Source organism: Spizellomyces punctatus (genome assembly GCF_000182565.1).
Source record: "Spizellomyces punctatus DAOM BR117 chromosome Unknown supercont1.7, whole genome shotgun sequence".
NCBI lineage: Eukaryota > Fungi > Chytridiomycota > Chytridiomycetes > Spizellomycetales > Spizellomycetaceae > Spizellomyces > Spizellomyces punctatus.
In genome coordinates, this window is record NW_015971543.1 from 578,615 (window position 1) to 593,250 (window position 14,636).

The following is a 14,636-nucleotide window of genomic DNA, read 5'->3' on the forward strand; positions in this document are numbered from 1 at the left end:
ACACCTACGACGCCGAGGCCAGTTCCGCACATCTACGTACTCAACAATCGCTTTCCGCCGCTGGGCAATCCGCAAAGGCCAAGTCATACCTTTGCTTCTTGGATTCAAATGTCTTTTGTTTGCATTTTGTCTAGATGACAGGTCGAACTAGGTAGCACACTGAAACGCCCTTTCATGTCGTCTTCCAAGCAATATCAGGGAAGATATAAGGCTCACGGTGCAAAGGCCGCCCGCAATTAGAAAGATGTGCGCAAGACAAGAAGAGCCCTTGCAATGTCGTGACGAAGACTTATTTGCATCGTAGATGAGGCCGAATACAAAGGATGTGAGCTGTCCTCTTAAGTGCGGGCGTCAAGGTCATCCCACCCCCTGCTGTGTTGGTTAGAAAACGTTGATTTGATCCCTCGCACCAGTTGCAAAATTGTTTTACAAGAAATTCGGGTAACCCGGGTGAACGGAACCGAAAGCCAGGCCAATTAACACCGAGTACCAGTTCATTCAATGTGCACAACCCCAAATGAAAAGCGTTTACCGCAGGAAAACGATCAACCATGATGTCGCGGTACATAGGCTTTGATTAAAAAACTCGAGTATTGCATTTCGCAGTGGATATGGGTGCACATAGGGACACCTTAGATATGATGACTACTACCGCAACGACTATGCACTGGTTTCCAATCAGTACATCTGGTCATACACCCCGCTATACGGCACTATTTTGCCTTTGCCAGCTGTCAATACAAATCTCCAATTCTACTGCTCACGACTCGTGCACCTATATAGCAATGCTATGAAGCCAGTGACACATCCTTTTCAGTATATCACCCCCCTAAAGCAAACCAGTAATGCATCTCCGGTACACATATCATACTTTACTGCAACTCGTATATCGAAGTGTTCAGTGTTCAAAGCATATCAGCTGGTTTGAACTGGTCTATTGTGGTTGCAATCATTTAGCCCCGTGATCTTCTTGATTTGTTGTCACATGATCGTATGCACATGACCATGACCTGATGCGGATACAGTATTTTAAGGCGCTCCACAGCTCCACCATTTGCTCTCCTCATGCCCGTTGTTCCATCTGCTTGATTTATCTCATTAGGATTAGAGCATCCTAGTTACTACAATATACTGAACGTCATCCAAATTACTGTTACCTTATGGCTATTAACTGTATAGCAATTACCAAGGCCAGTGGTCTTTTTTTGCCGCCAGGAATTGAGCCCAAAAATGCAGTAGTTTGAAAATACAAAGTCAAAGTAAAGACCTGTTACCGGGATATATACATCATAAAGTATATAGCAAAGTGCTTCCGTACTGTAGCGGTATTTGCTTTATGTCTTATTATTTTTTGAGGTCGTCTGTCAAATGCGGTACACGCACGATCTCACACACTAGTTCCTGGAAAGTAGGCCATACATTTAACTTCTTTCACTCACTGCACTGTTTCCTGCCATGCTTAACAGTCAATACTTCGACACGAGCCTTGCATATCTAGTGTCTGAAACCCACGAATGGAAAGTCTGTTTGTCCTAGCCATTGAATTGATCCCTGCCAACATCTTAAGTGGAAAGCATTCCTCTGTGCCGACTGTGTGTGGACCGAGCATGGAATCAACAACCCTGAAAAGTAGCGTACGCATGCTTGCGTCGGCAAAGAGCGCCTTCACACTACGGCCATCGACTTTGGAAAGGTGGTCGTGGCTCCTCATTCCCTGCGACGTTGAAAGGTCCACGGAGCCATCGACTTTGGAAAGGTAGTCGTGACAGGAGCCACGACCACCATCACCTCCTACACCCCCAACCCCATCGTCACCTCCACCGTTGATGGAGCCAAAGCCCTCGGCACAGATCCAGTGGGCACCGTAAAGGCCCACCTTCGTCATCCAGGCGTGCGCCATTAAATGTGCTTCATCTGTTCTATTTGATGCATGATACAAATGTATAAACTGGCAATATGGGAGCTGTTGCACTATTTACATATATTCCGTCTAAAGCCCATAAGAAAATATTGGGTGTACAGCACTTTGCGCGCAATGACCCTGATCGTCGCCCGCAACAACCACTCTCTTCTCTCAGCTTGTTCGCCTATGTACAACGTCAATGGCGCCTGTTGCTCTTGTTGTCAAATCGAGTTTGGAAAGATCACCTACCTGAATCGGGGGCAGCAAATCTGTGATTGAATCTTCTTCGTCTTGCGCAAGTCTTGAGAATCTAGAGAAAATCAGATGGGCACGAGCAAGTGCCTAAAGAGGAGCGCGTACTTACCCGAGTCGAGCGCAGCAAATCTGTAATTCAACCTTCTTCGTCTTGTGCGAGTTTTGAGAATCTAGAGAAATGATAGAAGGAAAGTGGAGTGGCGGCGGATCCCTCAGAAAGTGAACTGCTCCAGCTCGCACAGAAGTGGGACCGATCCGGCGCAGAGTGGAGCTGGCAAGCAGTTCGGCGCAAAGTGGGATCGGTCCGGCGCAGAAGTGGAGCTGCTACCGCCACAGACAGATAGCAGCTCGGCGCAGAAGTGGGACCGATCCGGCGCAAAAAGTGGAACTGCTCCAGCTCGGCGCAGAAGTGGGATCGGTCCGGCGCAGAAGTGGAGCTGCCACCGTCACAGACATGTGAACATAGCAGCTCGGCGCAGAAGTGGGACCGATCCGGCGCAGAGTGGAGCTGGCAAGCAGTTCGGCGCAAAGTGGGATCGGTCCGGCGCAGAAGTGGAGCTGCTACCGCCACAGACAGATAGCAGCTCGGCGCAGAAGTGGGACCGATCCGGCGCAAAAAGTGGAACTGCTCCAGCTCGGCGCAGAAGTGGGATCGGTCCGGCGCAGAAGTGGAGCTGCTACCGTCACAGACATGTGAACATAGCAGCTCGGCGCAGAAGTGGGACCGATCCGGCGCAGAGTGGAGCTGGCAAGCAGTTCCAAAAGTGGACCACTGCTACCGTCACAGACAGATAGCAGCTGCCAAGAGGGATGCCGAACTCGATGTGAAGAAAGGCGCGGAACGCGGACGCGCACGGTTTATAAAGGCCAGAAAGCCAGGGGTCAAAGGGGTAATAATGCAATCAAATACGCGCATGCGCCGTGGCTTATCCAAAGTTCATTAGACCATATACAGTTGCAGTGTGCCATAAATGGGGTTAATGGTGGTGGAGTGGTATGTACAGTACTAATGGTCATTCCACCCGCAGTGAGAGCCCACGACATGCAGCAACGTAAGTCCTGGCGAACAAGGGCAGACCAAAGAATGGTTTGCAGATGACGATCAATGCCATGGCCAGCAACGTGCTGTAGCGTCCAGTCTGGAAGGACAGACGAACAACGACCTGTATTCAGAGACAAAGCTACAGACAAAAGATAGTCGCCGTGTGCAAACATACTAAATTCTCTGCAACGACTTGCAGTTACTGACCTCTAGTGAACAAACTCATGGGAATCATTGTTTTCTGATCGCTAGCGGGCGGTCTGTCTTCTTGAATTCCATCTCCACTTCGCGAAGTTCGCATGTTGCGCATTCGACCATTTTTGCAGAGATCGATCGCATTTGAGACGGAGCATTGAGCGATAGCACCCTCTTGTGTCTATCGCCTTACGCTTGTCGGACGGTTTGTCTATATGCAGTCTGTGCCAGTATGGACCTCTGGGCATGCTGCAGACGCTCCTTCTCTTCTGCCCATGGTGTTAAGAGAAAGTTTCCTAACGGTCCCTCCCATAGGTGATGAGCGTATTTTGCACGGGCATCAACTATTGGGCATAACTATATTAGTGTGATCAACTACGGTCTTTTTCCAGCCAGAATTTCTTGAAAACACATGGGATATGCCCAAAGACTGACAAGCCCCGTCATCCTCCTCAGCCGCATGACATCCGCGTGTATTTACGTTCTCAACCGCCATGTCACATAACCTCGTTTACTTGTACTCACGTAAATGCCCGGAATCAGGGTGGGTCTACCCAATGGCTAACCTTGGCAATGTGGTTTACCATCATTCTGAGGAGCCTGAGGAGGACGTCAGGATTGCAGATATTAAACAACGATCAGAAATAAGTGCAAAGAGGCGACCAACCATACACTGGACGTACTCTAACGCTGTAGTATTCTCCTTCCCTCTTGATCTGTGCGACTATGTAACAATCGGGATTTATCACTTTTTGAGGCCGCTCAAACGTGGTCCTCAGATATTTTCAGTTTTGCAAGTCCATATAACAGCCACGACTCCCATACCTAAAGAAGCAAACATTTTGAATTCAGAGAGGCGTTGTGTATGGCCAGTTGAAACTGACGTTGGATGGATGGGTTGGGGGAGAAGAAGAGATTGTTAAGGGTAAAAGACGAGCTGTGTGGTTAGTATAGCACCTTTGTCGGAGCGGTTAAGGAGTTCGTCTTAAAGTCCAGTCTCCGAAAGCCGTGTGAGTTTGAATCTCACGGGGTGCGTTCAGAACATGCGCCTCGACTTTTTGCTTGTGAGGTATCGAACGCGTTAAGAGTCTCTTTTTGAATCTTGTTGCGACTCTCATTGTTCCATACGAGATGATCCTGCCCGCCCCGCACTCTTGGCCGGCGGGTATATCTAGGCTTGCCCGTGCGTGCCCGACAGCATTAATTATGATTTGAAGTAAACGAATGTTTCACATTGTGTAGCACCTTTGTCCGAAGGGGTTAAGGAGTTGGGCTGAAAGTCCAGCCTCCTTAGCCGCGTGAGTTCGAAACTCACAGAGTGCATAAACGGTGGTCTTAATGCAATCTTTTTGCTTGTGGGGTATACTCAAGCTTTCAGAACTCTCTTTTCCATCTTGTTGCGATCCTCATTGTTGCATACGAGACAATGTCTCATCATCCTGCCTACACTCTTGGTGGCGTGCGTACATCGGTTTGCCCTTGCCTTTCGGGCAGTTCATACTAAAACAGATAAAGCTTCGCCGCATTTTAAATAGCACCTTTGTCGGAAGCGGTGAAGAAGTTGGTCTAAAAGTCCAATTTCCAAAGCCGCGTGAGTTCGAATCTCACAGGGTGCTTTGTTGACAGTGCCTTCAGAACTTTTTGCTTTTTTGGGTATTCTCAAGCGTGCAGAATCCTCTTTACAATCTTGTGGCGAATCTCATTGTCGCATACGAGATAATCCTGCCTGCGCTGACTCTTGGCGGCGTGTATACGTACCTACGTATGGCTTGCCTCTGCCTGTCGGGCCGTTCTCATATCTGAATATTTTCAATAGCATCTTTGTCGGAAGCGGTCCTTAAGCTGGGCTAGTTTCGAAAGCCGCGTGAGAATTTCACAGGGTGCATAATAGTCTGGCTGATATTATCATCCTGCCTGCACTCTTGGAGGCGTGTGTACGTAGCCTTGCCCCGGCTGTGTTCATGCTAAAAGAGCTACAAGGTTGCGTACTGCTCATTTTCTGTGCAGCACCTTTGTCGGAAGCAGTTAGGGAGTTGGTCTGGAAGTCCAATTTCGAAAGCCGCGTGAGTTCGAATCTCACAGGGTGCCCTGAGACAAACTCGCTGAACATTTTTCTGCTTTTTGGGAATTTTCAAGCCTGCAGAATTCTCTTTTTCAATCTTGTTGCGAGATGTCATTGTTGCATACGAAATCATGTCCTGCCTACACCTCTTGGCGCAACAAACAAGCGACGTGCACTTTAAGGGTCTGTTTGTGATTTGCCATCTGTTCCTACATTTCCTGAAACAACTCAGATACATGTCAATGATATATCTACTAGTAGCAGTTGGATCCAAATGGGAACGCCAAGCGAATAAAAATCATGTGTGTGTCTATACCATCCATGTCTATTCTCTCTGTCTATTATCAAAAATCCATGCCAAGAGACAGAATGAACAATAATTTACCCGTCCCTTGTTTTAGAAATGCGCGGATGATTCACAAGATTAAAGTTAAAGTTTCATATTATTTATAGAATATATTTAAGTATTTGGGATGTTTGTATGGGAATATTCCCATGGGGACAGACGAATAGCAACAGTAACGGACTGCATGTTCATCTTACAAGTCTCTTTTGGCACGGTAGGTTGAAATTCATTTGGGAGGCATTTTCATTGGCTGGTCTTTTAGCAAAGGGTTAAATCAGGACATGGGATCCTATGGATGTGTAATGGGAACTGCAGTTGGTTTTGACAAAAGTTTCTTTTTTTTGATGGGGACGGTCAGTTGGTGGTATTACGGATAAAAAGAAGGTTTTTGTTGATGGGACAAGTCATGCCGATCACCTAGTGGGTTTGCAGTTGTGCCGACAGTCGGAGAACAAAAAGACGATGGTGGAAAGTGTTGACGTTTTTTTCAACTTTTTTTAAACTTTCTTTTTTTTTTTGGCGAGTAGGACAATTAGGGTCGTCGGTTTGCTTTTCAAGAAAGAACATTGCAAAGTTCAACTCAGGTAGTTGCGCGACACACCATGCGTCTGTTTGCTGTCTCGCCACAGCGCTTTCGTCCTCGGTATGGGTACCTCGCCGCCATCACAACCACCGGCATCCTCTTCCGGTCATGGCTGTACGCATTCATCGTCATTATGCACTGCTTCCTCACTTGGTCTCTCCGCATCGGATCCGTCAACTACGTCGGTACAAACAATGACGGCTTCACCCTCGACTTGGAAGGACTCCCTCCTCCCCCCAACATTGATATCTCCGCCCTCATCTCAGCTCGCATCACTGCATCAAACACCTCGGCCTCGCCCGCTGATCGCCTTGAAGCCCGTCTGCATATCCAGCAAACAACCGAATCCCTCGCATGGGGCCCTCAAAACAATGACTCTTTCCTCATCCCTCCCATCATTCACCAAGTTACGATCGGCATGTCCGGCCCACCGCCCCAAAAATGGCTAGACGCTTCCCAAGCCTGTCGGGCCATTCACCCAGATTACACCTTTATGACCTGGAACGACGTCAATGCTCAAGAATTCATTGCCAAAGAATATCCGTGGTTCCTCGAGACTTGGCTCAACTATCCCTACACGATTCAGAAAGCCGATTCGATTCGATACCTGGCCCTTTACACCTATGGCGGCGCATACCTTGACATGGACCTCTACTGCAAACGGCCTCTAGATCCTCTCCGCAAACTCCCCTTTGTAACTCCCTCAGCCCACCCCGTCGGGCTCTCCAATTCCATCATCCTCTCCACCCCACACCACCCCTTTACGTCCATCCTCGTCCAAAACCTCCCCACATTCAACCACTACTTTTTTTCTTCGTACCCAACAGTCATGTTTTCAACGGGGTGCATGTACCTCTCCGCCTTGCACACACTCTACCCGCAGCGTTCCATTGATACCAAAGTCCTCGGTGGGGAACGTAATCGAGTGAACGGCCGGGCAGAGACGCCATTGTTTACCCATCTTGGCGCCTCATCGTGGCATCAAGGCGATGCACAATTGTTTGTCTTGATTGGACGGTGGATCAAGGAGACGCCTTTGGGTGCCTATGCCCTTCTTTTGGCACTTTCTGGCTTGCTCGTCGGAGTGTGGTGTGTATACTCGCGGCGTAAAACCCAGGAATTCAAGGAGACGGTTGTCAGTGTGATGCTGGTTTCGGAAAAGGAAGCGAGTTGGGTGAATTAACAAATGTTCGGGTGGTTATTCAATGTAGAGCGCCTCTTTGGTCGATGCTTATTTATTTAGCGACATGCAAAGATACCCGTGGTATTGCTTTGCAAGAACAACTATTTATTAAACGGTGTAGATTTGCTTTTCGAGAGGGAGGGGGGATATAGCGTAACAGCAAATATGGCTTGGTCCGCCTCATATAACACATGTAGTCTGGGAGGACGGGTTTTCAATATACACTTTATGACTAGATGAAGGGGTTTAAACTGTTGAGTAATGGAATGTCTTGAAAAAGTCTGTGACTTGCAAGGGCACAGCGCACAGTTTTGGTGAATTCGTTGCTGCCAGAGTGACAAGGGCGAGATCATAAGAACCGGAAACGAGTTAACCTTGCCTGAGCCGATTCAGTATTGGAAAAAAACATATGATGCAAAAGGGAAAAACACACAAAAGCGGATACTGCAAAATATGTATTTACAAACGCACCACACACCTGGCAATTAGAATCGTTGAACCACGCTACTTCTCACACCATACGTATACTCCTAAACCAAATATGCCACCACCATCAAAATATACCTAAATCCCATTCCTGGCCAGCACACCTAATGCTTTTCCTCCCCTTCCTCCTTCTTTCCACCCAACCCGACAACATTCTTGGCAGCATCAAACGTTGCACTCGTGACACCAACCCCAGCCCCAACAGCAGCCCCAGCAACATTGGCAGCCGTATTCACAACCTTACCCGCCACATCCGCGGCAGCTCCCACCACAGTCCCAGCAACTCCCCTTGCACTCCCAACGGTAGCAGCGGTAGCTTGCACACCAGTATCGATAGCTTGAGCCGTCAATCCCACAGCCGAATCAGCGACTTTGGAAATCCCAGCAGTGGGGTGCTCGGCGGCCTCATTGTAAGCTTGTCCGGCATGCGACGCCAATGTTCCCGTTGCCCCCTGGAAGGGCCTAGCAGTCTCTTGAACACCTTCTTTAGCTTTCTGGGCTGCTTGACCGGCTTTTTCTGTAACGGCTTCTGTGGCTTCGTATGCGCGGTTCGAAGCACGGTCGTAAGCTGCTTTTGCACTAGAGTTTTGGACACGGTCTGCGGTTGTTTCGATCGTTTCTTGGGCGGTGGATTTGGCGGATTGGCCCGTTTCGACGGCTTTGGCGTAGGTTTGGGATGCCAGGTTTTGGGCTTTTTCGGTTGCGCTCTGTTTTTTTATGTGAGTTTCTTGTTGTTTATTGTGATGACATGATGATTTGCTTACCTGGTTGCTCGACATTTTTCTTGTTGTGTTTTCTCAGAAAGACTCTTTTAGGATAGTTTCTTTAAAAGACTGGATTCAATGTTGAAATGCCCTTGACGACACATTCGTCTTCCTTTTATAACCCTCCTCCAGTAACGATCTCCACTCGGACATGACATCATCAACTTGCGCGTATTTTTCACATGTCAGCGTATGCTTGTTGCGTCATTTCCTATAAGTGTTCTTTTTTTTTTTCTGATGGGGGGTTTTTGACAGTGAGCGTTTTTGTGATTTGTGGGTTTGGATATGAGATTATGATGATATGTACACTTGTGTATAGCAATGTCTTGTCAATATCCGTCTCTAACACGGATGACATGTCCTTAAGTTTCTCTTCATATCGGTGACGGATTGGAATGTGGTATGTGATTCTACATGGGATTCTCCATGGCTTTTATGATATAAGGGGATATGTGGGGCATTCAGGACATGCCGTAGGGATCTGTACGCGCGGTGCAGTATTGCCCATTTGGAGACGTTTCAGTTAATTATATTATTGTGTTTGTATGGATTTTGCCCTGTTAATCATTCAGTATTTTGGGTAATTTGCTGGTTTATGCAGAAACGGGTTGTTTAAGGGAAGGAACGAGCGCTGGGTTATATCTTGCTTTCAATTTGTATTTTCAAAAGTGATCATAAAGACCATTGTGGTGAGAGTTTCCATAGAGTTAGAACATGATTCTCAAATTGATGATAGGGGAAAACGTCATGTACATGCATGCAGTTCCCTTGATATGCATGCCGTCTGGACTCTAGGCACATTCTTTTTTGTTTACGGAATACGTAATATGGCGACAGATGCGTAAGGCAGCAGCAATGATCGCAGCTGTCAGGTTTCTAGACGCTGCTATTGGTAGCCAATGCTTGTCGTTTCCTTGTAGGAAGATTGCGGACAGTTCCCATAGCTGATGTCATACGCTGATGTCACACCCCATCGGACATTCGGACACGCATTCGGACACGCCCACACTCCATCCACATTTGCTCATTGGAATGCCGACCTCCGCGCGTTGGCTGGTCGTCGTTGAGGTTTTCATGCACGCGCAAAACGGTTGCTTTCATCTCGGACGTGTTTTCGTTTCCGTTGTTTGTGTTTTTTGGTTTGTTGGGTAATGGTCATGTGGTGTTTGTTCTTGATTGTTGCTGTTTTGCTGACTTTTATCATAGGCATTCACTCATGTTCATCAAGCTAGCATTGTAAAGAAAATCATGGACGAGAATAGAGGTGAGTGTGGTGCTATTTGCATCATGTACGTGTGCTGCTGTTAAATCCTACTTTGTTGGTAGTAGAGAACCGTGTGCATACTGGTAAAGAGGGTATGAGCAAACATGGAACAGTGTTTAGGATAATGGCTCATATGCATTTTTTGTAGGTCAAAGTGTCGAGCGTGGTCGTGAGCCGCTTTCGGGTCGAGCACCTTTTTCTGTTGTTAATGGCGAGGCCAATATAGGTGTGTTTTTGGCTGTATTTTGTTTTTTTGTCTTTTTGGTAGTTTATAGCTCATCAGCTGCAGGAGCCACGGAGTGCCCTCAAAAGAGTTCAAGTGCCTGTAGTCGGGCTAGCAGTCCCGCAAGAGGTACAATTCAGCCTATTTCATATTTGGTTATTCCATCGTACTGATGACATCACCAGCGGTCTCCCCACACCGCTCAAAACGCAAACTGGTCTTTATTCAAGGCTACAACAAGCGAGTGGTCCGACGTCGCTTTCGGACCACAAAGGAGCAACTGTCCATCCTCAATGAATTCTTTACCCACACCGAAATACCCACTAGGGACGAGAAAAGGGCCTTGGCGGAACGATTGGGCATGGCGGAGCGGCAGGTTCAGGTTTGGTTCCAGAATCGACGTGCGGCGAAAAAGACGAGTCCGAGGTCACTGGAGCGGAGCATGTCACCTGCCACGAGTCCTTCCTTGAAACCCACCAGTATGTCTGGTGTCTCTCCTAAAATGCTTGTACTGGATTCTCCACCGCGGAAACCTCCACGCGCTGTGAAGCCTGTCCCACCACCGGCACCGACCCATCGCACAGCATTGTCTCCCATCAATCTCGACAGTCCCCCACGACCCTCAGATCCCATCCTTGTCTCCAGCCCTACCCCCAAACCCTCGAAACCCTCCGCAGTAATCTTGCTTGACAGCCCACCCCGACCGCCCACATCCATCGTCCTTGACACACCGACCAAACCCACCACAGTCTCCGAGCTCTTTTCCCCCTCCGATCTAACCACCCCCGATATCAGCCATGAACTCACATCTGATGCGACTTCCCGTGAAAGCGATTGGACCTTTGTCGATAACACACACAAGTCCCTTCGTCCACGAAAACGCAAGGCCACGACAGTCGATCACACGCCACGTTCTAAACGCCGAAAAGACGACACCGTGATTAGTTTGTTGAGTTCACCCCTTGCGAGTCCAAAGGAACCAACATTTGAATTGGACCAACAAGACTGGACAGCTATTTTTGATAGTTTTGTTCGTGCTGAACCTTCCACTGACCTCCCCACTGACCTCCCCACTGAATCATACACATCACATACGGAACCGCCTACGGAATCAACGACAGAACTACCCACTGAATCCATAACGGAATCAACTACAGAACTATCTACGGAGCCACCTACGGAACCTCTTACGGAAGCACTAGACTGGTCCACCCTCCTCACATCCCCCTTCCCAACCGACCCACCAACAGATTTGGACCAACTCTTGACGGAATTGGATCAAACTCCCACGTCACCTACCTTGCTCCAACAAGCACTTGAAATGGAGATGGGATCTTTTGTTGGTGGGTCTTTTGATTTTTCGGATATTTTGGGTGAGTGTGATGGGTTCGGTGGTGAACCGGGTGAAGGGGCGGGTGATGGGGGGAAACGAGGTCTTGGTGCAAGTGGTGGGATGGAGGATTTGGAAGATTCTTTGCAGGGGCTTTTTGCTTTTGAGACTTTTTGAAATTTGTATTTTGTGCGTTTGTGGATTTGGGGGTTTTGTAAAAGCTTTCTTTTTTTTTTTTTTGTAAAGTGTATGTAATGTGCAGTTACTATCAAGGGGTTTTGGGTTTTTTGCTAAAAACGTTTTTTTGCTTGGCATTGTTTTATCGGTTCTATCCGTGTGCCGACTGTGTTATCTTCACAATGTATCGCATCGAGTAGCATTTCTGTAGACAAAAAAGAACGATTCGCATTTGTTTATTTTTAATACAATGTTGCTTTTTTGCTAAGATTTTCTCGTATCCCTGTAAACTGTTTCTCTTACAGTAAAAATTCCATCATTGCAGTTATATTATTTCTATTTCCCTTCCCACTTGTATAGCCATGCACATCATGCCACCATGACGTTTTTTTAGTGCCCAGCTCCACCTCCAACCATCAAACTCCCCAAACTCGTCGCCATGATCACGCATCCTGTGAATGCAAGAAGGACTGCACCGACCCTTGTTGCATTCCATGGTGTATTTTCCGTTAATTTGTAATAAAAGATTCCGGGGAGGATGTAGCAGATGGTTGTTGAACCCGTTGCGCCCACATAGGCCAAAACCTATCAAAATCAAATCAATACCCCGCAAAAAAGGACCAACAAACAGTGGAATACGTACCGTTGCAAGATTCTTTAACAGCACAGCCGCCCCAAAACTCCCTACCATAATCACCACCGTCATGCCTACCCATTTCGTCCATGATAGGTCCTCTGTTTCTGGCTTTCGGATGTGGGTTAGGATTTTTTCTAGAGAGGCGCGGCAGGGGTGGCATTGGAGGGGGTAGGATAGGAGGACGAGGAGGGCGATGGCGAGTTGGCCGCCGGTGATAAATGGGCTGGGTGGGTCTGTAATATGTCAAGAGTGAATAAAGACTAACCAAGTGGGAAAACATGAGTGGTAAAAACGTTTACATTGGCCAATGATATTGGATGCTACTTCGTTTCCAAATGTAAGGTATCCCAATATGCCAATCGTTTCGTACACGGAAAAGGCTGTCCCGACGGATGTCAAGATGACGCCTGTGATGCGTTGGGGACGATTATCGTCGAGTTCATTGTATACTGCGAAAATCTACAAAAATCGTAAATAACACTGCGACGTACACGTCATGTCCAACATGCCATACTCACATTCTGATGACACGTAAACGCAAACACAAAAATCGGCAAATACCCAAAAAAAGCTGTATCCACCTTAAACCACCTCACATCCCCCCAAGGTACATGTGGTGGCATGTCGTTTGTAGGCGCCAGGAAATAATACACGACAATGAGGAGGAGGTATACGACGGAGAGGAGGGCAAAGGCGGATGTGTATCGAAGGGAATCGAGACGGGAGAGGAAACAAAAGGGGGAGACGAGGAGGAGAGAAAGAGATATCCAAAAGAGTTTGGTGCGGAGTATAGAGTCTTGTGGTGTCCCTGGTGCAAAGCCTTCAACCACCTTTGGTAACTAGATAGGAATAAAAGAAGCAGCATGAATACAGACTGCAATGCACACACACACAAAAGAAACTCACCAAATCCCCACAAATAACCAAATACGAAACCGACACCCCAAAACACTTGACCGCAATCGCCACATCGAAAAACACTGCCGCATTCGGGTATGTCCGTTTTGCACATGCATTAAACGACGAACTCCTCCCCACTTGAGCTGCAACCCGTGTCAACAAGATTAAACCAAACGCCGATGCCGCCCCCGAGAGTCCAATAAGTATGATTCCAAGGCCGAGACCAACACCTGCAATAGCCGAAGGCTACCCCATTGAAGAACGTTCAGCAAAACGTAACATTTTCAGTTGAATAAAGGAATGTAAAATGATACACACCATAGCCAACATCCCAGACCCTAATATCGTATTACAAATATTCACACAAGATGATCCAAACGTTCCCGTCGGTCTCGCTTCGTCTAGGACATTATCCGATAGGTGATCCGAATCTGCTTCTTCATCATCTGGGAGGGCTGCGTATTGGGTTCGGGATGTGCGGGGTGTGGTCGTGGGACTGCCTTGCGGTGTTAGGAATTCTGAGGAGGACATACCGAATGGTGGCCATCAAGATGCTGACAAGAATGTAATGGCTGCGTCGCCTTTTACAGCGGTTTTGGGGGCTTTTTGATTACTCGATGAAACACGCGTTGGGTTATCGAGTCTTTTTTTTTTTTTTTTGTGGGTTCTCTTAAGTTTGTTGGGATCGCCAATGGTTCTTTCTTGTATTCGTCTGGCTTAACTCTTTTGTGTAGGATTGGATTGGATGGGCAAAAATCCTTTGTTAAAAAGGCCTTAAATGTTTTGTCTGATGGATAATGTCACTTGACCTTCGAAAGGCTGTTCTGGAAGGCAGTAAACACTTTCAAGGGACAAAGTAGCAAAAGTTCATTTTTGAATGTCCAAAAGCATGCATTGCAAAAGAATCTGATTATGGGCATATGAACTCTCATCCTGTCAAATAGCAACAAAGTTTATTATTCTGATGCACTGGGTACCGGTGGATCCGACATGGTAATGGACTCGGTTAGCAAGCGTTGCATTTGCTTGTTCACATCAATAGCATGTACTGGAAAATGCCCTAGAGTTAGATTGCAAGGCCTTATCGTTTACTGCCATACGGCCCAATTAGCATCCTGTCGAATAGCCACCCAATTCTTTATTCTGCTGCACCGGGAATAGGTGGATCCGAGATGAAAAAGGACCTTGTAGTCCAATTTGTTTCCTGAGACCTCTTTTGTTCCATACACCACGATCACCTGCTCGTAGTGGATGTCGTGGACGTACGAAAGGGTCCTTGTCTTCTT

General features: G+C 47.4%; 6 protein-coding genes across 8 annotated transcripts; 4 read left to right on the plus strand and 2 right to left on the minus strand.

The window, feature by feature from the left end:
* Positions 1-2,336: 2,336 nt before the first annotated feature.
* On the plus strand, positions 2,337-2,953 carry SPPG_09201 (uncharacterized protein; the record flags this gene model as incomplete). The annotated part of the gene is made up of 2 exons (XM_016757358.1): positions 2,337-2,377; positions 2,401-2,953. The coding sequence occupies 2 exons, from the start codon at positions 2,337-2,339 to the stop codon at positions 2,951-2,953; spliced, it is 594 nt and encodes a 197-aa protein (XP_016608242.1).
* An 866-nt stretch (positions 2,954-3,819) lies between these two features.
* Positions 3,820-4,360, plus strand: SPPG_09202 (uncharacterized protein). The gene has a single exon (XM_016757359.1). It carries the CDS (start codon positions 3,890-3,892, stop codon positions 4,316-4,318), a length of 429 nt encoding a protein of 142 aa, XP_016608243.1. The 5' UTR covers positions 3,820-3,889; the 3' UTR covers positions 4,319-4,360.
* Positions 4,361-5,962: 1,602 nt separating this feature from the next.
* On the plus strand, positions 5,963-7,799 carry SPPG_04541. Of its 2 annotated transcripts, XM_016752775.1 has the most exons (2): positions 5,963-6,017; positions 6,331-7,799. In XM_016752775.1, exon 2 carries the CDS (start codon positions 6,406-6,408, stop codon positions 7,567-7,569), a length of 1,164 nt encoding a protein of 387 aa, XP_016608244.1. In that variant the 5' UTR covers positions 5,963-6,017; positions 6,331-6,405; the 3' UTR covers positions 7,570-7,799. The 2 variants fall into 2 exon arrangements, with proteins under 2 accessions (XP_016608244.1, XP_016608245.1); XM_016752776.1 differs by lacking the exon at positions 5,963-6,017 and having other exon boundaries at positions 6,118-7,799.
* Positions 7,800-8,006: 207 nt separating this feature from the next.
* Positions 8,007-8,925, minus strand: SPPG_04542 (uncharacterized protein). The gene is made up of 2 exons (XM_016752777.1): positions 8,820-8,925; positions 8,007-8,762 (listed from the first exon to the last, which is right to left on the minus strand). Exons 1-2 carry the CDS (start codon positions 8,832-8,834, stop codon positions 8,160-8,162), a joined length of 618 nt encoding a protein of 205 aa, XP_016608246.1. The 5' UTR covers positions 8,835-8,925; the 3' UTR covers positions 8,007-8,159.
* Positions 8,926-9,908: 983 nt separating this feature from the next.
* SPPG_04543 lies at positions 9,909-11,912 on the plus strand. 2 transcript variants are annotated; one of them, XM_016752779.1, is made up of 6 exons: positions 9,909-9,967; positions 10,026-10,083; positions 10,146-10,175; positions 10,232-10,309; positions 10,367-10,435; positions 10,492-11,912. In XM_016752779.1, the coding sequence occupies exons 2-6, from the start codon at positions 10,068-10,070 to the stop codon at positions 11,811-11,813; spliced, it is 1,515 nt and encodes a 504-aa protein (XP_016608248.1). In that variant the 5' UTR covers positions 9,909-9,967; positions 10,026-10,067; the 3' UTR covers positions 11,814-11,912. The 2 variants fall into 2 exon arrangements, with proteins under 2 accessions (XP_016608248.1, XP_016608247.1); XM_016752778.1 differs by having other exon boundaries at positions 10,373-10,435.
* Positions 11,913-11,988: 76 nt separating this feature from the next.
* Positions 11,989-14,130, minus strand: SPPG_04544 (uncharacterized protein). Its single transcript, XM_016752780.1, has 6 exons — positions 13,669-14,130; positions 13,357-13,596; positions 12,969-13,289; positions 12,750-12,909; positions 12,457-12,683; positions 11,989-12,398 (listed from the first exon to the last, which is right to left on the minus strand). Exons 1-6 carry the CDS (start codon positions 13,879-13,881, stop codon positions 12,204-12,206), a joined length of 1,356 nt encoding a protein of 451 aa, XP_016608249.1. The 5' UTR covers positions 13,882-14,130; the 3' UTR covers positions 11,989-12,203.
* Positions 14,131-14,636: the final 506 nt, after the last annotated feature.